The sequence below is a fragment of the Lemur catta genome, chromosome 6 (genome assembly GCF_020740605.2).
Source record: "Lemur catta isolate mLemCat1 chromosome 6, mLemCat1.pri, whole genome shotgun sequence".
Lineage (NCBI taxonomy): Eukaryota > Metazoa > Chordata > Mammalia > Primates > Lemuridae > Lemur > Lemur catta.
Genome location: NC_059133.1, coordinates 90,557,045 through 90,583,076, shown reverse-complemented (window position 1 = coordinate 90,583,076; position 26,032 = coordinate 90,557,045). Strand labels below are relative to the sequence as shown.

The 26,032-nt window shown below is 36.4% G+C and overlaps 2 protein-coding genes across 5 annotated transcripts; one reads left to right on the top strand and one right to left on the bottom strand.

Annotated features, from left to right (window-relative positions):
* CLEC12B (C-type lectin domain family 12 member B) lies at window positions 1-7,359 on the bottom strand. Of its 2 annotated transcripts, none has more exons than XM_045555279.1 (6): window positions 7,177-7,359; window positions 5,278-5,379; window positions 3,458-3,676; window positions 2,817-2,971; window positions 2,496-2,611; window positions 1-192 (listed from the first exon to the last, which is right to left on the bottom strand). In XM_045555279.1, exons 1-6 carry the CDS (start codon window positions 7,280-7,282, stop codon window positions 42-44), a joined length of 849 nt encoding a protein of 282 aa, XP_045411235.1. In that variant the 5' UTR covers window positions 7,283-7,359; the 3' UTR covers window positions 1-41. The 2 variants fall into 2 exon arrangements, with proteins under 2 accessions (XP_045411235.1, XP_045411236.1); XM_045555280.1 differs by having other exon boundaries at window positions 1-105.
* An 11,117-nt stretch (window positions 7,360-18,476) lies between these two features.
* Window positions 18,477-24,879, top strand: CLEC1B (C-type lectin domain family 1 member B). 3 transcript variants are annotated; one of them, XM_045555276.1, is made up of 7 exons: window positions 18,477-18,665; window positions 19,251-19,349; window positions 20,330-20,449; window positions 20,606-20,757; window positions 22,352-22,458; window positions 22,942-23,041; window positions 24,634-24,718. In XM_045555276.1, exons 1-7 carry the CDS (start codon window positions 18,602-18,604, stop codon window positions 24,637-24,639), a joined length of 648 nt encoding a protein of 215 aa, XP_045411232.1. In that variant the 5' UTR covers window positions 18,477-18,601; the 3' UTR covers window positions 24,640-24,718. The 3 variants fall into 3 exon arrangements, with proteins under 3 accessions (XP_045411232.1, XP_045411234.1, XP_045411231.1); XM_045555275.1 differs by lacking the exon at window positions 22,942-23,041 and having other exon boundaries at window positions 18,479-18,665; window positions 24,634-24,879; XM_045555278.1 differs by lacking the exons at window positions 19,251-19,349; window positions 22,942-23,041 and having other exon boundaries at window positions 18,478-18,665; window positions 24,634-24,879.
* The last annotated feature ends 1,153 nt before the right edge of the window (window positions 24,880-26,032 follow it).

Sequence of the window (26,032 nt, the reverse complement as noted above, 5' to 3'; positions counted from 1 at the left end):
TCACAAGTCTCTTACTTCCTGGAGAATTTGCAAGAAGCATATTAATCCAAATCTTCAATCTTCATTAGGGCAGCTGTCTTCTCACAAATCCAAGAAATTTCAGCACTACAGCGAGAAATATAAATATTTCCTTTTTGAAAATAAGCACATCCTCGGGATCCATTGATCTGGGCAAGTTTTTTGGTACTAAATCTGAAAATCAATTGATTTAAAATTAAGTCTAAACTTTGCACTTGAAACTTGATCACCATTTAGTATTCTCAGTTGCCCTTGCAACCAATGTCATGTACCTGAATATTGAGAGACTTCTGCCTCCACAAAGCCTCAAAATCCCTGAAGCTGGCACATCGGAATTCTTTAAGTTAATCATGATCCCAACCAAGTAGAATTCTTTAAGAAGAATACTTAAATTCTGGGCTAAGAATGTGTATTTTCTCTATTAACATGGAGTGTATTGATAAAAATCTACCCATCCCAGATTATATTATTATAGAAGTACTAGAATTCTTTACTTTGAAACTTTATGAAGAAAAACAGAAAAATAAAAGCACACTCTATATAAAAGTTATTTCACTTTACTACGAACAATATAATTTTGCATGTATTTATATATATGTGGGGGGTAAAGAGAGAACAAGACCGAGGTTAAGAGAGGAAATGGATGACTATACACCGTGGTTCTGGTAATAGGCACCTATTTCTCCACCAAGAAATAGTCTCCTTAAGTAATGTCATTAGAAAATTATGGTTGTCAAGTCTGAATCTTTTGTGTGCCCTACATTGCTTTTTTTTTCCAAATGACCTGCTTTACACTGCCATATTTTGTTCTTGCCTCATGACTAGGTTTACTAAACCTTCATTTTAGCACATGCACTTGCTTACAGTGGCCTAAGGAAATGGCTATGTAACCCTGAACCTCAGTCTTACCAACCTGAGTATGATGCCCTGGTTGATCTGACAGCTGCATGTCTCAGGGGGTCAATGTCTGTAGGCCATGAACCCTGCTGTAGGGGCCGCCTCCTCCACTTCGATTAGAGTGGATGGGGCAGGGCCAAAGACAATTAGCATCCCTTTAAGACAAGGGATACATCTTCTTAGGTTCCAAAATGCAGACTGAGCTCATTACGTGATGTCATGGTACTGCTCCTGTAAACCCTCAGTTTTGTAGCAACACCTCAGATTAATTTTAATCATTTCGTGCCCATGTTGCTCCAGTTATGAGAAAGTAACAGTAATTTTTGTTTGTTTGTGTATTACTCTGCATGTGATTTTTGCTGTTATTATTTGTGTGAAACCAGACCAGTTAATTTGTTATGACTAATGGCAACTATACAGTGGGAGATTGGTGTTTAATTAGAAATAGCCATGACAAAACTTTGGGTAATGGATGAACATAAAGTATATCCAGGGAGAAAAAGAATAGACCTGTTATTGTTTGTTTTTCAAGGAATTTGGTGAGATACAGCTGAAACATAGTATCTTTGACAGAAGATGGGTGATCATAATTCAGTTTAAGAAAACTTTGACAACATGCTTTAAAGATTAGAACAGGAGTGGGGGGGTTCAGTTAATGATTTGTTGGAGGAGGGAGGTAGATTAAAAAAAAATCATTATACCCAGAAGGATCAGTGATCTTAAATTTTATCTAATATAAAAGATATATTTAAAAGATGAATAAAATTGTCATTTAAATATAGTTATGATGGGGCTATTTCTCAAAATTTGGGGTTTTATAGTCTCTAAAAGAATTTTGCAAAACTATGGGCTCCCTTATCCATTTTTAAGTTGATGTTTATTTTTTCATAACTTTAAATAGTTTTAAAAAAGTGTAATTTTCCAAATGTTATATATTTTATATGTACTTTAAATATTTTCATCAAAACCTTAAAGTGGCATATTTAGTCCATTTTAACTCATAAAAGACATGTGACATAAATTCTAATTGGCAAGTCCTCAATATGAAACTAATCAGTCAATTCAGACTTACTGTCTGTTAGAAAATGGCTGATAATTTTTCTATATAAATGAATGTAAGTTCTTATGACAACCACTACCCTTCTGGATTGTAAGTGATTGAAAAACCAAGATAACTGAGCGACTGAGCACATGGTCCCTACAGTGTCATTCATGAGCTGAGTGACTTTGGGCAAGTTGTTTAATCTCTCAGTGATAATATTTTTACCCATAAAATGGGGATATAACAGTGCTTTCCTCAAGGTTTAATATTTATTAAGTACTTGATCATACTCAGTATTACATGAATCTGTTAAATAAAGAAATGAATTTAAACTAAAAGATATAGTTCAGTTCCTTGCCATAAATTTCTCACACAGATGAAATCAGGTACCCATCTTTTCAATATTTGCTCCTGGAGATCCTTTTGCTTTGTATGTTGTACTCTTCTTGTTGCATCCATATTTAGAATTATTGAAATAATTATTAATTTTCTTGGGGTCCCACGGAAAGTTCCCCTGCCCCAATACTTATAGACTTACAAGGATGGAGAGGGAATAGAGCCATCCTCCCATAGCCAGCTTCTGCCAGAGGGGTCCCATGATAATCCCAACCAAAAGAAAGAAAACAAAGGTAATGGCTGTGACTTAAGAAAATCCTGAGAGAGAAAACAGAGAAAAAATGTTATGTGAGAGCCACACTGCAGTTTGAAGAGGTAAGATAGATGAGAACCTTCACTAAGTTCATTTATTAATTCTCATTCAAAATGCACTGAATTCCCATAATGTGAATCAGAAATTTCATTTATTTACCTTTCATTGTATGGATAATTTCTATAACTAGGGAAGGAGACTCAATCCTACCTTTTCTTCCAAGCTGTCTATCTTCACCAAGGTGGAGTTCTTGTCTCTGTAGTTCTTTCTACTGTTAGCCCAGGTTTTCTCTTCATTTGTTGTAAAATAATAGCAACTGTTTTGGTACCATTGCCATGTCTTAGGACAAGGATTACACCTGTGGTCTAAAAAAAAAAATTACACCCAATAGTACAAGCTCAACAACTCTGGAGCGACTGGAGAAGGCTTTGGAAACTAGATCATTTAATTGAACAATAGAGTCTGAGAGCCAGTTCCCGGAAAACACACTGCTTTTGGAGCTTCTGAAAATTAAGTCACCCCTGGTTATAGGATAGGGCAATGGGGATTCTCTTTTCAGTGCTCAGTCTTCTGGCCTCAGAATTACTAGCTATGCTTTTAACTTTTCATAACAATAGGATCACTCACAAACAGTTGATAAAATGAATGGTTGAAGTATCCAGATTAGAATCATTCAAGATACTTCCTAAATTTACTTGTGTTTTCAAAAATATTAACTTAATGTGTAGATTTCCTTGTACTATCATTACGGGTCATTGAATGACATAGTTGGAGGTGGCTGGGACACATGGTCAACTTAAACCAGGGCAACAGATCCCATTTGACCAGTCTGCAGGTCTGTGTCTCATTACCTGAAGTGTGACTGATGAGCTCTTGGCAGAGTTTAATGGCCATTTGTCTCTGCTTCTTCAATGGATTGGAGATCTGCAATTTGAGAAATTCCTCCTCCACAGGAAAGTTATTGCCACTGCCAAGTTGCTGGGATAAATTGTCCTGCTGCTGGTGGATGATTTTCTGAAGTTGACTCAATTTCTCTGAATCTGAGTTCATTTCACTGGACATCTGTAAAACTCCAATACATAACAGGAGACAAGTTCACATATTCTTCCATTCTCATTATAGCAATAGATAATTCTCTTGACATAGAAATATTTCTTAAATTACTCAATAAATATTAATAGCTCTTAATATTTGAGATATCATGGAAGAAACATGCCAGATGACTTTCTATTCCAAAGTGTTTATAGCTCATCTTTATAATTTTATTTATATTTTAATTATTGTCCTATATTAAAATAATAAATTAACAATTATATACCTCTGATATTTCATTTACAGCAGTGCCAGTCACTTTGCCATTCATTTTGGCAGAATGATTTTATTTTTGTTTTATTTTATTTGGAGTTGGTTGGTATAATTGTTTTAATAGAAACAGAATTATTTGGGACAATAGGTATCTCAAAGTATGATCTAAAGACTACCTGCATCACAATTACTTGGGGTACTTGTTTAAAAATTAAAAATAAATAAATAAAGCAGATCTGAATGAAACACCAGATCATTTCTTGTTCTGCATCCATAAAATCTGCATTTTTAATAAGCACTTCAGGTGATTCATCAGCATAATCAATTTAAGGACCATTGCACTAAAAGCACTGCATTTTAGATGAAAAAGTTCACCCTTCCATAGTTAACAAATGAACACATATTATTGTATCTTTGTTTATTTTTAAATATACATCAGTGTAGAAGATCAACTGCTTGCTAATCCTCATAATGATTGCCTACTGAATACCTGTTACTTCAGCTATTAATAGAACATTATATTTCTTTTCAAAAAAAAAGCAAGCTACATCATTCAATTCTTTTTATATGTCCAAAGAGGTATGTCCACATCCTAATTATCCATTAGATCTTACACAGATAAAAAGAAATGAATATAGTAAAGGAGATGTATCATTCAACAAATTAACTTTCTTGACTGCAAGTCCCCTGAAAGTGAATACCATGCCAATTCACTAGTTTGTATATCATAGACTTAACAACATTCTATAAATTGTGTATTCTCAGGATGTTTTTCCATTTACTGTTAGTCCAGAACTCCCTACTGAGGAGTGGTGCTTCCATTGTTATGTGGACATGGTCCAGTGCTCCATCTACTTGGTAAGCTGTATCAGGCCACTCCTCCTCCTTGTCTGTATGTCTTTGTCACTCATAGAAATCAGGCTATTGCTGCTACTTAGAAGTTTTCTCTACACTAGAAAGGTCTTGAGTGAGCAGATTAAGCTAGACTTGTGCTAAGCCTTAGAGGTAAATGAAATCGCGTGCGCTTCCTTGAATTTATCTCCCTGGGTTATTCCTCACCATTGGAATGATAAGTGGATGTGTGTTTAGGCTCCTTTTTCTAACCAGTAACTAGAAAAATAAGAGCTTTCTTCCCAGTCCAGTTTAGCTTATCAAGATAAAACAATAAACTTAGGGCACAATCCTCATAATATTAAAGTATGTCTCTTGCTGGTCTATCTTAAAGATAGGAAGAATGGGAGATACGTGGTAGCAGAATATTATCGGATTCAGGATGCAAGCACCTGCCTGTAATCTAACAGGAATTTACACAGTTTGCAAATGTGTTTCCCAGTCACCTTTTTTGGTTTGATGCAAATATACTCACACATAATCCCCAAGGTCACCGGCCCAATCAGCAGCAGCATCAGGCAAAGAATCAGCAGGCTCAGGGCAGTGCGGCGCCAGGTGGGAGACAGAGCTGGGCGCCCTGCAAAAAGCCAGCGGAGGAAATGGCGAAGAGAACTGCTCTGTGCTTGTCACACTTTGGGTTGTTTATTTCTCCCATTTAGGAAACGTCCAGATATTAAAATTTCTCTATTGCTTCTTCAATACCCCTATTTAGATAATACCTAATAAGAGGTGCAGTGGGGGCCCCACCGTCAGTTCCGCATTTCTCTACCACTCTTTCCTTTAAAAGTAAGTTTCTCCTAAGTTTTACCTTTTTATTTTACATCATCACCCACCATTCTTCCTTGTTTATTGACTTCATGAATAAGACATTGTAAACACTGTCTCTCTGGACGATGCTGACAATAGGAGAGACCCCGGGTTTTTGAGATTACAATCTCCATAAGGCGGTTGTTCAACCTGCCTTATAAAAGTGGGTTCTACTTTTAAAGGTGACTTTTATCTATTAAAAATAACTTTCATTTATTATCTTTGCTTTTTGGGGCCTAATAAATGAAGAATGAATACTGAGTAAAAGAGTGAATTTATTCTACAGTCTAACCTACAAACAGCAGAAAAGACCAGAAAGCCAGTGGATAACCCTTCAGACTTTAGCATCTTATTTTTTTCGAATACAAATGGTTCTCAGATTTTTTTCCCACCTGCCTATTTTTTGATTTAGGTCTGAATAGTATATCTAGCCCAATGTTTTAGACATATTAATAAAATCTCCAGGTTTACTATCGCAGATGCCATATCCACATGTTTCTCCCCCTCAGGGGTTAGCATTAGAATTTGAAAACAAAGCAAAACAAGCCAAAAACGTGCTATCACCTTTATCAGACACATGCAAAGTCTATTCCCATCAGCTTTTTGTATATCCTTCAAGTGACACACATACACACACACACACACACACACACACACACACACACAAATTAAAAAGAAATCTAGATAGCAGGGAAAACAGTTCTTATGATTCAGATGAACTGTTGACAGGTCTCCTGAAGGTAAAGGTTGTAGTCCTCTATATTAACTCAGAGTCCTGACCACAAAGACTGCTGTTTCTTCCACTTAGGCATAAGGAAATGAGCTAAGAGCAGCACTGAGTCTGGGCTCCATTATTTACCAGTTGTATGAACTTGGTTAAATCATTCAATTTCTTTCGGCCTCAGTTTTGTCTTCCATGCAATGGAGAAAATATTAGTGTTATTCCAATATTATTGTTAATTTAGTTCGCAATTATATTTTGATAAATATATGATATAAAGTACATAAAATACTATACAGATATTGTTATTATTGATTCAGCATTACAAATTGTAATTTCATCTGCCCTAAACATTTTTTAAACACTTATAAAAGAGAAACTAGCTCTTGTCCTTTCCTGATCTGCTCATTCTCTATTTTTTCTCTTTGGTTACCACCTAAAAGAAACATTTCCTCCACTCTATTTTAGAAGCCTCCAATCCGGTTTCTAAAAGAATATTCCCTTGGCATCTCTACAAGGTATAAATATCAAGGATTATATTTATAAAAAGAAATCACTTAGTCCCCAAACTCAATCTCCGGCATTTCCAGTCAAAATTTTTCGCTACAACACATGGCTTCATGAAACATGGTGATATCACACAATTTAAAGAGGTTCTGAAAGCCATGTATTTTCTTCTCAGCATTGGGAACATTCACTCTGCTAATATATTCCACAACTGTTTGCCCCCAATCTGGAGACTCCACGGCACACTTCTCTTTAGCGTTGGCATCAAAGCCAGCACCTCAAAGCATTTAGCACTTGTCCATTCCCCAAGGACACAGCTTGCTGTGTCTGAACTCCTACCTCTTTTTCTTAGGTTATTTCCATCCCAATTATTTCTTGTTCCAGCAGAATCCTGAAATGTGAGTGTTGCGTAGGTCACGTCTTTGGACACTGTAGAAGAAAGCATTACTATAAATTATGTAATTAATGTTTCAATATCTTCAGGAACAAGAACAGGCTGTTCTTTTCAAGGCTGGGGGCTTTTTTTTTCCCCTTCCCTTCTCCTTTCACAAGAGAAGTATTCTTTTATTTCAAAATATTAAGGGGGTGCAAATGTTTGTCTTACATGAATATCTTTCCAAATGCTTAAGTCAGGGCTTTTAGTTTGTCCATCGCCCAAAATGTTCATTGTAGGTGATAGGTAGAGTTTTACCCCTCCTCTCTTCTTGATTTCCAATGACTTTTATATCTCCTTGTGTCCATGTGTGCCCATCAATTAGCTCCCAATTATTAGAGAATACTTGTGGTATTTGTATTTCCATTCCTGAGACACTTCACTTAGGATAATGGTCTCCAGCTCCATCCAAGTTGCTATAAAAGACATTATTTCATTCCTTTTTATGGCTGAGTAGTACTTCATGGTGTGTGTGTGTGTGTGACGTTTTCTTGATCCACTCATGAATTGATGGGCACTGAAATTGATTCCACATCTTTGCAATTGTGAATTGTGCAGCAATAAACATTTGAATGTGGGCATCTTTTTGATAAAATAATTTATTTGCCTTTGGGTAGATACACAGTAGAGGGATTGCTGGGTCAAATGGTAAGTTATTTATCTATTTCTTTGAAGAAGAAATTTTGTTTCCCATAGAGGTTGTACTAATTTGCAGTCCCACCAACAGTGTATAAGCATTCCCATCTCTCTGCATCCTCACCAGCTTCCATTGTTTTTTGACGTTTTAATAATGGTCATTCTTATGAGGGTAAGGTGATATGTTATTGTAGTTTTAATTTGCATTTTTCTGATGATTAGTGATGTTGACCATTTCTTCATGTTTCTTGGCCATTTTTCTTCTTTTGAAAAGCTTCTGCTCATGTCTTTTGCCCACTTTTTAATGGGGTTGTTTGTTTCTTGCTGATTTGTTTGAGTTCTTTGTAGATTCTGGATAGCAGCCCTTTATTGGATGTATAGTTTGCAAATATTTTCTCCCATTCAGTAGACTGTCTATTTACTCTGTTGACTATTTCTTTTGCTGTGCAGAGCTTTTTGATTTAATGAAATTCCATGTATTTATGTTTTTGTTGCTGTATTTTCAAGGCTGCGAGCTTTTACATAGACAGTCAACAACTGACCCAAGACATCCCAATGCTCCTCTGTAAGAACAGAATGACAATCCATTTCTCTCAAGAGAAAGTGAAAGAAGTGAAATATTCTCCTTTGAAATTAGAGTGTTACAGGTCTCAAACTGTTTGCTCTTTTAGCATTGTTCCTTGCTGTAAGGCAAAGAACGGGAGTGTAGAGGCTGAGCAGAAATTGAAATATCGTGGGGAATTCCCTTGATCCTCAGGGTAGAGGCTGCTCTGAATGTTTCAGAAAGAAGTCAGGTTATCTTCTTTACATGTGTCTAAGGCTATCTAATTCTGTACAGAGACATCGGATCTAGTTTATACCCAACCCTAACAGATATCAAGCAGAAATACACACACCAAGACAGGAAGAGCTGTGTCACACACATAGGGCTGCTGTTATAACAAATCCAAACATGTGTGTGTGTGTGTGTGTGTGTGTGTGTGTGTGTGTGTAACAGTGTTGATAATCAGGATAATAGGGCATAGAGAAGAAATTGATAGCTATTAAACCTGGGGATGAATGGGAGTTCCCTTCTGGCATGGTTGAGAAATTTCCTAATGGAACAATCTTAGAATAATCCTCCTGCAGATTAAAGTGGATAATCAGGACAAGATTTTAAAAATAATGACCTGAAGTTTCAGGGGAGTGAAAAAAAGCAGGCCGATTAAAGAGAGAATGAGATTGGCACACGTTAAGGTGTTTTTTGTTTTGTTTTTAATTTATTTGTCATTTAATTTGAGAGCAGCCCACACCCATTGCCCTGCAGGGCAGCTTCAACTCCTATAGAAAACATGCAGTCTCTCAGGCATGAAAAAGCAGAAGATGCAACCTCAGCTACAAATAGTGCTGGAATAACTGGATATCCGTATGGAACACTGGATATGGGAGATCTCTAGAATGCTTTTAGGCCTTTAAGACTCTTTAAGCTATAATTTATTTACATTTCATTTTTAAAAATTTGGTAAAATAGACAACCTCTGTCTTCCTTTACTTTGGCCTAAAAATGCCCTGAATAGATAAGTCCAGCAAAATTTGAAGGAAACTCACTGCACAAGGATTTACACGAAGATACTATAAATTTCAACCACATAATGTGAGCAATAAAGAGTTGATAATTTTTATATAAAGTATTCTGGGTCTTATTTGGAACAGGAGAAAAAACAACACATTGCACATATAGTTGGTCATTGAATCACAACAGCCATGGGACTTACAGAGATCTTAAAGGCTTGCATCTACTTCTAGATGCAATCACTTTCCAAAAAATTGCTATTTTATATAAGGAAGTAAATTGTTGTTAAGAATCTGTGGTAGGCAGAATAATAGCCCCCAAGGATATCCATGTTCTAACCCCCTAAACCTCTGAATATGGCAGTTCATCATGACAAGGGACACTGCAGATGTTATTATGGTTACAGACCTCAAGATGAAGAAATTATCTGAGATTGTCCAGGTGGACCCAATTTAATCATGAGTTGTTAAAATTGGAGAACCCTTCTGAGATGTGGTCAGAGAACGATGCGGCAACAAGGCACAGTCAGAGAGATACAACGTTGCTGGCTGAAGATGGAGGAAGGGAGCCAGGAGCCAAGGAATTCAGTCTAGAAGATGGAAAGGTAAGGAAACAGATCCCCCCACAGAGACATCCCTGCCAACAGCCTTGCTTTTAGCCCAGTGAGACCTGTCAGATTTTTGACCTATAAAACCATAGGATAATAAATTTGTGTTGTTTAAGCTGCTAGAATTGTGGTAATTTGCTAAAGCAGCAATAGGAAACTAACACAGAACCCAAGAAAATGTTTGGGGACTATACACGAGCAAGGGAAGGAAGCAATCTCCTCTAAAGTTATCCTTTGAGGCAAGGTGGGAGAAAATTGGGGGAGGATTTGCCATGGGTTTTGTGTTTTCAGATGACTGGGGAGTGATCTAAAACCTCCAAGGCCAACCTCTGTGTGAAGATTCTCCCAGTCAAAAGTCTCCAGAAGGAGGCACACCTACCCCAGAGGTGTGAAAAAGTCACAGAAAGGCAATGTAATAGTGCACCCTTTAGTAACATTTGTGCATCATCTTCACACACATAAATGTACATATGTTGATTGTTCACGTTCATATGTTTTCAAACTAATGGAGTGTTCAATTAAAAAAAATGTTTGGAGCCTCTAGTTCATACATCAACAAAACTCCACTACCAAAAATGTGGAAATAAAGACTAAGTCTATGCTGATGTTTACTATTCTAGGTCAATTATGGAAAGATAGAGACCATGGAAATGATGAAAAGTTATATTAAACAGGTGATTACAAAAATTAAAATTAAAGATGTTTTTCTCTCTCACCTCTGGTCTTTCACTTTCACCAAATTTTGCAAACACAGAGTTTTTGTTCTCATTTCCCTGATTCTTTCACATACCCTAAAGTTTCCTAAGAAAGTACTAGATCTTTCAATATCTTCCATGTAACACCGCTCATGCAAAACAATGATGGAGAATCTCCCGTGGCTCCTGATTATTTTTAAGAGGGAGAAGAGTGATCATACCTCTCACATACTTCCTACTATTATGATCCTAAAGGGTTGTATCATCTATTATTAGTTATTATTTTATTAGTTTACAAATTACTACAATACTTTTCTCCCTTAAAAACTTCTAGCATCTCTGTAGCTCATTTTATCAGTCACACTATCCAAAAAAACCACCTTGCTGCAGTCATCTACCAAATTCTAGGATATTCATCCACATTCTTTTACTATTTTTTCAACTGTCTTAAATCTTCTTGTTCACTTCCACTCTCATGATTACCAGTGATTTCCATACCCATGTAGATGATAATTCCAATACCCTGGGTTCTCTGTTCTTGGAGTTACCTCCAATAACCTTGCCCACACCCACAAATCAGCTGTGCACCCCCACAAATCAGCCATCACCAAATGATCATACTTCAGAACTATGGTGTTCATTATTGTAGTCAGTAAGCACATATGGCTGTTTAAACTTTAGTTAAAATCAAATAAAATTAAAAATTTATTTCCTGAGTCACACCAGTCATATTTCAAGTCCTTAATAGCCACAAGTGGCATTGGTCACAGAATTGGACAGTGCTTTTACTTTCACCAGATTTTTGTGATGATTTCTATCTCTTGCTCTGTCTGGCATCATCCATTTTTCCAATTTTTTTTAATCTTTACTACTTCATTCACTGTAACCTACAAATATGATATAGTATCTCCCATTTTAAAAACAAGCAAAAAAAAATCTCTTGTTTACTACTTCCCTCCACACACACAGACACAAAAGATCATTCCAATTCTCTAATTTTCTTAACAATAAAAGGGTTCAAAAAGCTGTTTACACCAGGTGTATCCTCCTACTTTTCATGAACCCACTCTAATTAGGCTTTTTCCCTATTTTTATAAAAATGCTCCTATCAACATCATCATTAACGTCCATATTAACCTGCATATAACTAACCTTCAATGGCTATTTCTCAGGATTCATCTTACCCTATAAGCATCATTTGACATAACAGATTATTACCTTTTCATAAAATACTTTCTTCTCCAAAATAGTGTGTTCCCCAGGACACAATTTCCTTGGTTTTCCTTTCACTTCACTCACTACCCAATCCTCCCTCAGATTCACTAATTCCTCCTCAACTGAATGCAAAATGTTGGGTCCCAGAGCTCAGCTCTTTGCCCTCCTTTTTCTGTTTTTCTCATCCCCACAGGAGCTATTGAGCTCTCGTACACTCATGGCTTGAGGTAACAGCCACATATCAGTGATGGCCAAGTTTGTATTGATATCTCTATGCCAGTGCTCGATCTCCAGGATCATATACCTGAATGGATTCTTGGCATATTTACTTAGATATTTTATAGGATTTTCAAACTTACATCATAAAAATGAGTAACCCTTTCCAATGTGTTTCCCCATCTAATAAATGAAAGCTCCATATCTACAGTTCCTCATTCCAAAACTTGCAATCACCTTTGACTATTCTTGCTGTTCTTACAGGAATAAAATCCATCAGAAAATACTGTTCACTGTGGAAAATAAGGGAACACAGGTATTAAATGTGAAAGTGTTATTGATTTAGAATACATTAAAAGAAATTCTGAGTTTACATGACAGGAGGTTTTATTCTCACACTGTTCTTCAACAATCGTTCCCTTCCCACGTAGTATGCCTAAAATAGGGGTCCTAATTGAATAGTACCCAGAGAATGGCCAGAATGGGAATTCATTCAGAATTGTTTACCAAAAAACAGTAGGGAAAGGCGAAGATTAAAGTCAGAGTTACCGAAGACTGAAAGAAAACAAAATAAACTAAAAGCAGAATGAAAATACATGGCCACAAGGAGGAGACAGAGGATGTGAATATAGGATGGAATTTATTTTGAAATGTGTATTCATTCAATCAGGTGAGTGTACCTAATCAGGATAATAAAATACCCTGATTAAAATAAAGGGCTGTGAAGACAGACTGATTGATTCAAATCCTGGATGAATACTTACTTGCCCTGTGACTTTTGGCAAGTTACTGAACCCCTGTGCTTTATTTTTCTTATTGGTAAAATTGGCATAAATATAGTACATATCAAAAAGGTAATTGATAAAAGCATATAGAAGCAGCAATAAATGGCAGCTGTCACATTATTATAGCAGAAGTTTGAATTATTCTGAATTATCTTAAAACAGGAAGAAACCTGCGCAGTTGTCCAAGCACTTACAGTGAAGCTTAACAAACCAATCCAAATGAGCCCCACCAGGGGCTGCCCCAAGCCTGTCCAGTACAGCTCTATTACATCATTTTCCTTCCTTTATAGTAGTTATAGTGTGAAATTATCTTGCCCTTTGCTTTCTATGCTTCTTCACTATCTGTGTTCAACACCCTCTACTATAATATAAGCTCGATAAGAGCACAACTCGTGTGTGTTTCATTCACCACTTGCTCCCCAGAAAATAGAATCATGTTTGGGACATCCGCAGTGATCAATAAATGTATGTTAAAATAGCTGAGTAATGAATTGTCCCTGCCATGAAGTTTTATAGTGATTTTAATAGGAAAATACAACACCTTATATCTTAATATATTGTGACATGAATCCTCAGTTCAAATGTGCTTCTCTCAATCACAGCATACTTACTAAAACTTGCAGTCTTTTATTCAGATGTTTGCCATGCCTGTTAAACATTGCCTTCTCCTTTCTCTTCTTATGCAATCTCTACCTTCCCTTCAAACATTAACTCAAAATCTAACATATTCAATTTGATTATTATTTAGCTTTTTACTTACATATGTTTTATATGCATATGCCTGATTAACTCAGTGGTATGTATGGATGCAGTCTAACACATGTCTCCGTTCATTTTCCCTAATATGTGTAACAAAATTCTCTGCCATAGTTGTTTGATAGTTATTCATTGTTTAGTTCATTAACTTAGCAAAGCTCATTCTATTTTTGAGTCCACATGTTTAATATTTCTAAAAATGAAAGAAAAAACATTAATTTTACTTTTTTTTTGCATGATAGGAAATCCTACCCTTTTCCAAAAATAAACATAATTAACATGTGTGTGGAAGGCTGGTGTCAACAGTGAACCAACACTGGTTGGTTCAATATATAGCCATCACTGTATATTGATCAGTTATCAACAGTGTTATGCATTCCACTAATTTCCATTCTTACTGCATCTATTTTTTTGTCATCACAATCCTGTTGCCTTTTCCCATTCTTCAGCCACAAACAGAGATAATGGGTCTGGATAATAACTAAATTTAAAAGATATCATAATGTAGTGAAAGGAATTTGGAAACTGGATAGATGGTATTACTTTTTACAAGAAGTATGATCATAAAAATGTTCCCAAATTCCTTAAACTTCTCTTCCCACATGTGTAAAATCAGGATGATAACGCCCATTGGACATATATTTATTCATTCCTTCAACAAATATTTATTGGGTAGTATATAGTAAGTCCTCACTTAATGTTGTTGACAGGTTCTTGGAAACTACATCTTTAAGCAAAATGACCTATGACAAAACAAATTTGACAATGGGCAAATTGATATAAACAAGAGTTACATTCCTATGGCATATTTCTGGTCACAAAAACATCACCAAACTTCTAAATAAAGACTCAAAACAATTCTAATATTAAACAGTGAAATCAGTGTGATCTACACATAGATTTAAAATAATTATTTACTCAATGTTTGGTGAATCAGTGAGTGTTGGTGGTCATAGCGTGGTAGGTTGAATCAAGAAAATGATTGTAATGTGAAAATTGTCAGGAGTCCCTCCTCCCACCACAGCTCAGCAACAAACAATCGCAAATAGAGTGGGCTCTCTGAGTGCTTTCAGACCACAGCGCTTACTGTCATGCATTTGTATAATTATCGCCTACTTTAGGAGATTTTTAATAATCATTTGTATTCATTCATTCATTCATTCATTCTCCAATCTGCTTATTCCAGTACAGGGTGTCAGGTGTCTGGAGCCTGTCCCAGCAGCTCAGGACACAAGATGAGAACCAGCCCTGGCCAGGATGCCACACACACTCACACACACTCACACTGAGGCCCTATAGACATGCCACTTCACCTCACATGCACAGCGTTGGGATGCAGGAAGATACTAGAGTGCTCAGAGAAAAACCCACCCAGACATAGGGAGAATGTGCCTCACACACAGTGGCCCCAACTGAGGAAGTGATTTTTTTTTTCATAAAGGCTTGAAGGAAAGGACATGGAACAAAATGACATTATTGGAGAACCTGCTATGACTGCACAAATGACAGAAATTTAGATATATAAGACAGAGCACATTGGTACTTTGAGATAGAAGTCTGCCAACCTCTTCGTTTGCCAGCAAATTAATGAACTCCTCTTTCCTTCTCCTAAAAATAAATAAATATAAATATATATATACATAAAAGACAGCTCTATGTGAATCAGACAATGGTAAGTGTTATGGACAAGAGTGAAGCAAGGCAGAGGGACCAGAACGTGGGCTGGTATGCAGTGGGGTTGGGGAGGGATGTTCTAAATGTTAAAGGAATAGAGATTAGACAGCTAAAATCTAAAACTCTCTGCTTTGCAAGGCTTAGTATCATGGCTTTCTCCATAAATATTTAGCACCAATTTCAGTGTCTGAATCATAATTAATATTAGTTAAATATTAATATTTGCTTTAAAACAAAAGCTAATATATTTAAAGTGCCTCAACCTCTAAAATATGAAATGAATAAAATTTCTTATTTCAATTTCAGACTCACCAGGTAATTTGGAATAAAAGACTTTCTTCCAGCTATATTTCCTGAATCAAGAAAAGGAAGAGGAAATAAAATATTCAGGCAGAAATAAAATATGTTAATAATGGGCTTTGTGGGGTTGTTAAACGATACCTAGCAAAGTCCCTGGATTTTGGAAAGGGGTAAAGAAATGTTTGTTCTATCCATCTCTTTGTCCTGCGGTTCTCTGCTTCAGTTTTGCCGAACTCAGCTTACACGTATAGGGTATGTGGAGAGAGACCACAATTAAGATTCAATGGTGTCAGGGGCTCCTTTGATCCTGAGAGTCTCTATATTCACATAGCATGTTTCTACCACTGCAAAATCACATTTGGTGGATACAAACAAAGGCAAGTATATATTTTGTGGGTCATAGATCTAGAAATAAGACCCTCAGACTGTGGCTGGAGTTATCAAAGGCCCAAAAAGCAACAATAAATTACAATGAGAAGGAGGCAGGAACCCAAGGAAAATCCAGATATAGAAAAGGAAAACCATCTGAAACTGTGTTACTTGTTTCAGATTCCCCTGGTGTTAAATACACAGTTCCAACCATTAAAGAATCAACAACAGCCTGGCATATTCCTGGTGCTTTACAAGAATAAATGGGACATTTTTTATAATTAAATCAATTGCTCAAGACTTAGAGAATGTGGAAACCTCAACAAAGCAAGCTAGTTGTTATGTTTAAAACCTTCTTAAAGTTTATGTTAATTGAGTAAGAAAACAGTCACAATAATTAAAAAAATTTCTAAATGTCCTTGGATGTCACCTTTACATATCTGATTCAATTTAGCTGATTTAATTTTCAGAAGTACCTATTTGGTTACTAAGAGAAACAGTAAAGCTTTATAGAAATAGTGAACTATAACCTCTACATCCATTTTCTTTTCTCTCTGTTACTTAATCACAATTATTTATTCAATTATGTTTCATTGTCTCTGTATATTTTAGGAAAAATATACTAAAGTAAGGCAGTGACAAAAAGAACATAAAAGAGACGGGCTATGTTGAGAAAATAAGCCTCGGGACTTGATGATGAGTAGATGTGGGCAGAGGAAGACAGGGAGAGTCCAACCCCAGTCTGACCCCAATCTCCCAGGAAAGGCTGAGAATTGAAGGAAGGATGAGCAGTTCCCTTTGGCTAAAACAGAAGCTACACGCACAGAAGCAATGGTAGATGCGTGGTGGAATAACTGTCTGAATTTACCCAGCTGATGATTGGGAACAAAAAATGGGTGTGGAGATTTAAAGATTTTTTTTTTTTTTTTTTATTTCAGCTCATCATGGGGGTACATAAGTTCAGGTCATATACATTGTCCATGTCCCGCCCATCCCCCCAAGTCAGAGTCCCAAGCGCGTCCATTCTCATTGGAGATTTAAAGATTTTTTATTTTTAGTACTTTTATTAAATTTGGTACTTATTTGAAGTAAGTGAAAATTTTGATTCTGCATTGGCTTTTGGTAAAAACATTTGAATCATACTAAGTTCGAGTTTTCTATAATCAGGCATGGTCATGTTTGTTTTGTTTATTATTCTCCTCATTCTCAAAATACTTTGAGGTGTGTAGGGAAAGAAATTTTTAAATAGAATATTATTTTAAGTGAATTGACAAAGAATTTAGAATGAAGGAGATAGCAGAAAGGAAAAATGTATGTATAAGATATGCCACAGGGCAAGTTAGTTAACAAAATACCCGCCCTGGCAGCCCACATACTTACTATATTGAAAAGTCTAACATTTTATTAACTGAAGAAAAAAATCAAAATAAGATCATTTATAAGATAAATGCCTACTAGTTAGTCAGAAGAAGGGAAATTTTACTAGCCATGGAGGTTTAACAAAAATATCTGCCGTAAAACTACACACCAGCGACTCTAATGACTAAAAATAGACCATCTCCTCACCAACATTCCTACAATAAGTACAGCAGCTAGCTTTCTATTAGTGTCCTTATGACTTTCAATGTCAGCTAAAATAATAACTTAAAAGTCCACTTTATAAAATTAAATGTGTGCAGTACATATTGCATTGTGATATAAAGGGCAGTATGAAACCACTCTTTCTCAAATAGTTCTTCATGTAAGCACCACTATGCTTGAAATTAAATGATTTTATTCAATTAAGATATGTCCATTTCAGGGAATTCACTTTAAAGCGCAAGCATTACTGCAAGACAATACACAGTCACTAACTATTATTTCACTTCATTTGATTGTCTTCCTTTAATGTCTAAACCTAAGCAATCTGAGGCCTGTCTTATGTGAAGCCCACAAATTTTTGACAAACTGACTTATAAAAGATACAAGAATTTGCATAAATTCTAGGTCATAATTAAGAGTGGTCTCTTCCAACACAAGACCATGCAACATCTAACTTAGCCGCATTTCAAATCAAGTTTTATTAGACTTGCTCCTTGCCCCTCATGATGGCATAGACTGTATACCTGCTGGTGTTTTATACATGAATTTTCATTAAAAATCACTTCATTTGAACAATACAATTTAAACCCTGCGTGGGTTAAGACGTAACATAAACTTTTGTTCTTTAAAAGGATACACACGAGGGAATATCCCTTTATTCACAGTTGAACACAAGGAAACAGGAAACAAATGCCCTATCTACTCCTTTACCACAAGTTATTATTATTTTTGTGTTTTTGTGTTCAAGGTTCGCGTATCTCTGAGCAGCTATAAAAGGACTTCCTGGAAAACAAAAACCAAAAATAACATGTGTCCCAACTCACATGGTTCTATCCTACCAGAGAGAGGAAGCTCACACACTGGCACATACTGAAACTGCAAGAGTGGACACGACATTTTGTAAAGTCATTGAACCCTGAGCTCTCTTGCAGTACAAAGGAAGCCATGCAGGATGAAGACGGATACGTCACCTTAAACGTTAAAGCTCGAAAGCCAACTCTCACCTCAGGTAAGAATGCCCAGAGCCAGAAATTGCAAATTAATTAGTGAAATGGGTCAATCCTTTATTCTCTTTCTCTACTAGTGATAACACATACAGTTTTATTTTATTTTTTTCCTGAATGATGTTCTTTCTCTATGGCATGTGAGTAGTGTCTACAAAGGCTCATACAAACTTATTCAGAATATAAACATAAAATACATGAGCAGGGAACAGTTGAATGCTGCGGGGTATAGAAGGAAAGATATAAGGGGAGAGAATGTTTGGAAATTCTAATGTCAGCAGATGGTGTGATTTTTCCATTTTTTATGGCGGTGGGCAAAAAACAAAACAAAGACAGACACACCAGGCCTGAACACTGGCTATGGTTTGGCTTGGACAGGGACAGTCCACTGTGGGTGGGGATGGATGTGTGGCATGGGAGTGGGTGGTGCTTATTGCTGATGGTCAGCAAGGGAGCACAGGTGAGATCTGCCAATCCAACGAAGCTGGTTATATTACCTGGAAAATCTCCAGAGGGCGGAGGTGGAGTGACCCTGCTCCAGGGGTAGGCCATAGTGTCTGCTCCTTGACATGGTTGTTGTATGCCTACAGTTGAGCCTGCTTCCTCCCCCTGGTGGCGTGCGGTGGCTTTGATTCTGCTGGTCTTGTGCCTGGGGATGGTCGTTGGCATGGTGGCTCTGGGGATTATGTGTAAGTATTGACTCCGTGCCAAAGATTTGCTCGAGGAAGGCAATGCTGATGAATCATGGTGGATCTCACTGAGCCTCTTAACTGTCACTATTTGTCACTATTACAATAGTTCTGTATATAGCTGTCAAGATAGTCTCAATAAAGGAGAACTCTGACCTTTCCCTTCTGATTAAAATCGCTTTTAAAATTTTCTTATGAATTAAAAATTATTTATAAGAATTTGAAACTAGCCTTTAAAATCATCCTCTGTATGAATCGAAACTATCTTTTCAAACATTTTTTTCCTCTCTCTCTATTACGTATCCTAAAAACCAGCCAAAGTGGAGTTTTCTCAATTTCATAAATAAATCCTATGTCACCTTCTCTGAAATTTTGCTCATTTTATTCCCTCTACCTAAAATTTCCTCCTTCGCATCTTGTTTACTGAAATAATTAGGTTTTATTTTTCTTGTAAGTCTCATGGCCCTCCATGTTACATTGTGGTCTGTGTAGTTGATTATTTTTCATAAGCTATTTAAGAATCTTTCATTTACCATCTTTTATTTACCTGAATATCACAAGAACTTTAAGCATAACAAGAAGTTAATATGCATTCTTAAATGAATAAATATTTTGGCATTACACAAAGAACAGAAAATAGCAGAGGTCATTCATCTTTATGAACTCTGCTGAGAAATCCATATTCAAGGAAATGTCAAAACAACCATTTTGGGAGTGTTATTTGACCTTAGGCTTTTCTTATTTGTAATCAAATAGATCATTTACTATTGGGGGTGGCCTCCTGGTGTCACTTTTGCATATTTATTAATTTGTTCTTTATATTCCCCTTCTCCCTTACCCCTTTTCAGCACTCATTTACTCATGTAGCTAGTGAACTCTCTCTATTGGCAATTCTACCGAAATGAGACTTCCTTGAAGGATCTTTGCATCATTCTCAAAATCTTGATTACAAATTGTTATTATCTAATTTTTACATCTAGCTGTCACGCAGCAAAACTACCTACAAGCTCAGAATGAAAATCTCTCAGGAACTCTACAACAATTAGCAAAGCACGTCTGCCAAAATTTATTGAAACAATTGGAAAAAGAGGGCACTTTCAGTAAGTACGGTTTGGTGACCTCTTCTTCTTCCCGACTCCTGAAGTATTTATGTGATAGTAACCCAGGGAATCTTGAGATCAGCAGGAAATTGGAATGTGGGGAAAATGTAATCCCGATTAAAATAAAAGGGTTCCTGTGCTTGGTTTCTCCTTTAGGCCATAAATGCAGCCCCTGTGACACAAACTGGAGATATCATGGAGATAGTTGCTATGGGTTCTTCAGGCGCAACTTGACGTGGGAAGAGAGTAAGCAGTACTGCACTGACATGAATGCTACTCTCCTGAAGATTGCCAATGAGAACATTCTGGTAAGGAGATTCCTATGTCAAATATTTTGGAGGCATAGGGAAAAAAATTTTAAATGCATTGCTTGAACTTTTGGGGTTATTTTTACGTCTTCCTTATGTCTTTCAGTTTATGCTAATGTAACAACTTTATCAAATTTAGTAAGAATTACAGAACTCAAATACTCAATCCAGTCATATTCTACAGAATTGCTATAGTTGATCAGTAAAATTCCCTTGTACCTTCCTGAGCGCTAAAGTACACAGTGGGTCAGACTTGAAGAGTCAGCTCAGTGATGTTCATGACCATTCGTATTTCCTGCTATTCTGACCTGCTACACCATCTACTTTCTCTTTTTCTGGGCTCAGACTTATAGAGAAGAAATTCAGTTAAACAAATGAACTCTTCTTTCCACTAAGGCAAAATAGGGGGATTCCCCAAAATCTCAACTCCATTACAAAAAGATTAACTGGAGACATATAAGCATGTCCTGAATGTTAATACCTTAGGCTGACACCAGGCTTAAGATTTATAACTAAAAGAAGTAATGTAATTTTTTGAGAAATGAAGAATAGTTGAATTTCAGATAGAATTTCAGGTAGAATTTATCTGTCAGGTCCTATAGCAAAGTATATAATGTGTATATATTTTAAAGAAAAGATCAGGAATTAACAGAAAGGTTGTTGGTGGTTCAAGCTTTAAGAAACAAGCTGTCAAAAGTGACTATCACACAATACCTCCTGAGCAATGCCATTTTGACTCTCACATATCTGTCTAGAAGCTCAAGTCTAGACTTTTATTTGCCAAGAATGCATTCACACCTGTTATTCTGGCAGGCCTGAAAGTGTAATGAGCATTTGGCCTCCTTTTAATTCTATTACCTATAAATTGATTGATTGATTCATCCATTAATTCAACAAATATGTGCTGGAGCTATTCCAGGGCCTGGACCTATGCAGTTAATAAAATAGAAAAAAAAAAAATCCTTAAACTCAAGGAGCTTATATTCTAGTTAGAGCAACAGGCAAGGAACAAAACAAATATGTACGGTAGATAGTGACAATTGCTGAGTTTAAAAAAGTAAATCAGGAAAGGTAGATGTATGTTATTTGTAAATCTCTTTGAGAAAGATATCATGTACTTCTTCTTTACCCAATCAACTAAAACAAATTAATACTTCTATATGTAAGATTTCATAGGCAAGCTAAGCAATAAAACCAAACCAGGTAGAGCTTAACTCTAGGGAATATAAAGTTTGTCAACAATGTATTTTTTTTTTCTTCTATAATCGTTTACCATTTATCCCATTTAAATCAATTTGTAGTCTATTTGGAAGTCTGATCTTCAGTTGATTGAAGATATAAGTATATATTACAAACACATAAGATTATCATATCAGCAATTTTGTGTACAATTTTTCCTGCATCTTACTGTTTTTTTAAGTTCTAAAACAAGTCAACTTGGTACAATTTAAAATATCAAATCCATTAATATTAATATATACATATAAACCAACTTTCTTTTTGCCAAAAGTCTTACCATGAAGCCTTGTCTTTATGTCATTAGCTACAACTGTGGAAGCATTCTGACCACCATGTTTATTTATGTCTGCAATAGCAATACCTCAAAGCCAGGACTAGTTTAATTCGTTGGATTGGATTGTCCCGCCAGAACTCTAATGGTGTCTGGATGTGGGAAGATGGCTCGGTTCTCTCCAAAAATATGTAAGTCACTGGACACTCAGCATAAAAGGCACTACTAGAAATTTGTATTCCTGAGATCTCTTTCCTTTTGAATACAAGTTGCTTAAAAGTTGGGAGATGTCTCTATACCCTGCTGTGTGTTATATAAGCAGCAGCTGAATCACTCACACAATACTTCCAGCAAGAGAACACTGGTAAGAAGACAATTCTACTTTCCCCTCCCCCCCATCCTTCTGTATTTATCCAAGCCACAATCCACTTTTAATCTTGATATTTTTTCCACTCATTTCTACATTCAGCTTTACTGCTGGAGCATCGTGCTTGCGTGCGTGTGTGTGTGTGTGTGTGTGTGTGTGTGTGTGTGTGTGTGTGTTTATCTTGCTCTGATTCTCTCCACAAACTTTAGAACAAAATTTTCATCCTCATTATTTCATGGTTGAAAGTTATTTTTCTTTTACTTTGACTTTTCAGTATCATTTTGCCTACTCTTCTATCCACTCCAAGAATTAGGTACACTGTTGTTCACAAGAAAATTCCAGCTTCCATGAAAGGCGACTCCATCCTTCCACGGACAATGCAGGCAAAGGGGCTGATCGCGTTAAGAGTTGAGTGGTTTACTATGGCTTTCCAACCTCTAGTCTCAACACCTTTTGTTCACCTCATATATCCAAACTGCAGTCTGTCTCCAATAAAACCTTAAACTGATAGCCAAAATTTGTACACAATCTGATGATTACCTAAATTATTAATTAAGATATTCTACAAATCCGTACTAAGTATTCGTTAGGTAGGTGGAGCCCAGGATACTACAGCCACAGCAAGCTGCTTCACAAACCTTGGGATTTATCATCCATCACTTGCTACCTCATTCACAGTGTAGCAGAAAAATTGGCGTTCTCTCTCTTCTTTCAACAGATCAAAATTCTGGTGTTGTCTTAAGGCTTTCGTACTCACTGCTTCTTTCTCCTAGAATGCTCTGCCTTCACACTCCCTGGCTGGCTCCACCTCATGACTCCATTCCTTGTTTAAACCTCGCTTCTTCAAGTGAGGCCAACTCTAATTACCCAAACGAAACTAGCCTCCCTTCCACCCTCATCCACAGCCTATCGCACTGTTTTGTTACTTCACAGCTCTTACCACTCTCTGAAATGTTTTTGTTTATTTATTTATGGGATTCTTACAATAAACCCCACTGTTATATAAAAATCCCCAACAGAAAAGACCTTGTCTTTGTTTCTTTCTTTCTTTTTTTTTTTTAAAGAGACAGGGTCTTGCTCTGTCACGCAGGCTGGAGTGCAGTGGCACCATCATAGCTCATTGAACTCTTGAACTCCTGGCTCAAGTGATCCTCTTGCTTCAGCCTCCCAAATAATTGGGACTACAGGTGCACCACCATGCCTGGCTAATTTTTCTTATTCTCTGTAGAGATAGTGTCTCACTGTGCTGCCCAGGCTAGTCTCAAATTCCTGGCCTGAAGCAATCCTCCCACCTTGGCCTCCCAAAGTGCTGGGATTATAGGCCTGAGCCACCACATCTGGCCAACCTTGTCTTTTATTTTAACCAATCTATTCTTAGCATGTAGAACAACATTGGCACATAGTTGGTGTTCCATAGATAGTTGGCAAATAAAGTAATAAGTATATTCCCTGTCCTCTCGTTGGAATCAGTCTAGTAGGGAATATAGACAAGTTAACAGGCAATTAAAATACAGGGTGCTGTCTTAGATCTACCAGCCTACAACATAAATTCTAGTTCAAAAATATTTAATCAACTTACTTTTCCCTTAGCTTATTCCCATCCTGTGCAGCTACTTTCCTTACAGGGCTCTCCTATCTCCTCTCTGTTCATCTAAATCCTGCTCTTTCTTCAATACTGAATTAAAGTCTGATCTTGTAGGTAAAGCCTTTTCCCGTCATTTCAGAGCCATATCCCCCCCTCTTCCTATGAACTCCTATTGTACCCAGGGTTCCCTTGCTCCTTAATCTTATGCTATATGAAATTGCTATTAGGCTTTTCAAAAAACATACATACCTTGTACTTCCAACCATATTGGAAGTTTCTTCAATGAGAATCTATTTTTTTTTACTATTTTTCCCATAGTCTCCACTTTGTACAACAAAATACTATACACAGAGTTTGATTACCGATTGTTTATTTAGTTTTCAAAGGAATTTATTCTACCTTTTCCATTCACAGGTTTGAACTTTCTGGAGATGCAAAAGAAAATATGAATTGTGCTTATTTTCATAATGGGAAGATATACCCTACTTTCTGTACGAACAAACTTTATTTAATGTGTGAGAGGAAGGCTGGCATGGCAAAATTTGATCAACTATTTTAATGCAAAGAAATGGACATGACATCACAGACAAGTACTTGACTGCACAATAAAAGATCTGGATGAAGAAATCCCTAGCCATAAAATTGCTTTTTTCATCCTTTCTTCTGCTTGGAATCATTTTTTATATTAACTTTACTATCAAAACCACTTACCTAGTCCCTTCTCTGAATATCCAGAAGGCAACATGCAAGTTCATCATTTGCTTCCCAATTACTCTATTTTCCATTAATTTTCTTTCTTCTTGTCTTTTGTTCCTAATTATATAAACATAATACGATTCACTGCATCTTCTGATTTACACATATAAAATTAAAATTAGGACAAGAAAAGTTAGGGCTTAATTGACTTAAGTTGTGCAAAATATCTAAGCTTGAAATCTTTGCAAAATATCTAAGTTTAAAAGACAGCATAAGATAATAATAAGAATACTAAACTTGGAATCAGTAGAATAATTTAGACAACGTGGTCACTTAATTGAAGTACAAGCACGAGCCAATCATGTAGTCTCTTTAACTTCCATTTTTCTCATGTTTAAAATAGGATAATAACATTCACCTTTTATACCGTACAGCTCTACAGCCTAAAATAAAACTGTGGAGTGTTAACTATAGCAGAGACTCCATGGAAGCAGACACATGACTTCTCTTTTACTATTCTGTGGCCAGCAGCAAGCACAGTTCCTGGCTCACAGGAAACAGAGAAATGTTTGCTTCTCATTACATGAGATAGTTCATTAGAAATATCTCATTCAGTAAAACACTACATAAATACAATTACTATTTTCAAGTCCACCTCTAGGGAAACTCAACAGCAGTAATTTTCTGTGCAAATGAAAGAAAATAACATTTGCAAGGAACCTCATAGGGTTTGTAAAATCAATAAATGCTTCTTAACAGGGCTGGTAGACATGAAAATAAATGACAGTGCTTTATCTAGTTCTTTTCCTAACAGGCCTGCATTTGGTTTTCGCTGAGAAAGTCAGGACATATTTATAGAATGCCTGGAGAGGCAGCCTTTGACAGGATCACAGGAAAAAATTGCATTTCTTTTCCACAGCTTCCCTTCTTCAACTACTGTGAATACAATTTGTAAACATGATTCTCAAACATCTCAACTAAGGAGTTTGTTAAAGCACAAAGATGTTCAAACACAAACACTGGCGGCCCTTACTCAGAAGGCTGAAGAGACACAGAGACCTGTGTTTTTAACAAGCACCTCCACGTGTTTCTGACACAAGTGCTCTTCAACACATTT

What these genes read in the sequence shown, in the direction of transcription:
- CLEC1B (XM_045555275.1), top strand. Translation starts at nt 18,602, where the DNA reads ATGCAGGATGAAGACGGATACGTCACCTTAAACGTTAAAGCTCGAAAG. An exon ending in AAAGCCAACTCTCACCTCAG is followed by an intron (nt 18,666 to 19,250) that starts GTAAGAATGCCC and finishes GTATGCCTACAG; the next exon opens with TTGAGCCTGCTTCCTCCCCC. An exon ending in TCGGTTCTCTCCAAAAATAT is followed by an intron (nt 22,459 to 24,633) that starts GTAAGTCACTGG and finishes TTCCATTCACAG; the next exon opens with GTTTGAACTTTCTGGAGATG.
- CLEC12B (XM_045555279.1), bottom strand. Translation starts at nt 7,282, where the DNA reads ATGCTTTCTTCTACAGTGTCCAAAGACGTGACCTACGCAACACTCACA. An exon ending in AAATAACCTAAGAAAAAGAG is followed by an intron (nt 5,380 to 7,176) that starts GTAGGAGTTCAG and finishes GGCTTTTTGCAG; the next exon opens with GGCGCCCAGCTCTGTCTCCC. An exon ending in GGTGACCTTGGGGATTATGT is followed by an intron (nt 3,677 to 5,277) that starts GTGAGTATATTT and finishes TATGTATTGGAG; the next exon opens with TTTTACAGATGTCCAGTGAA.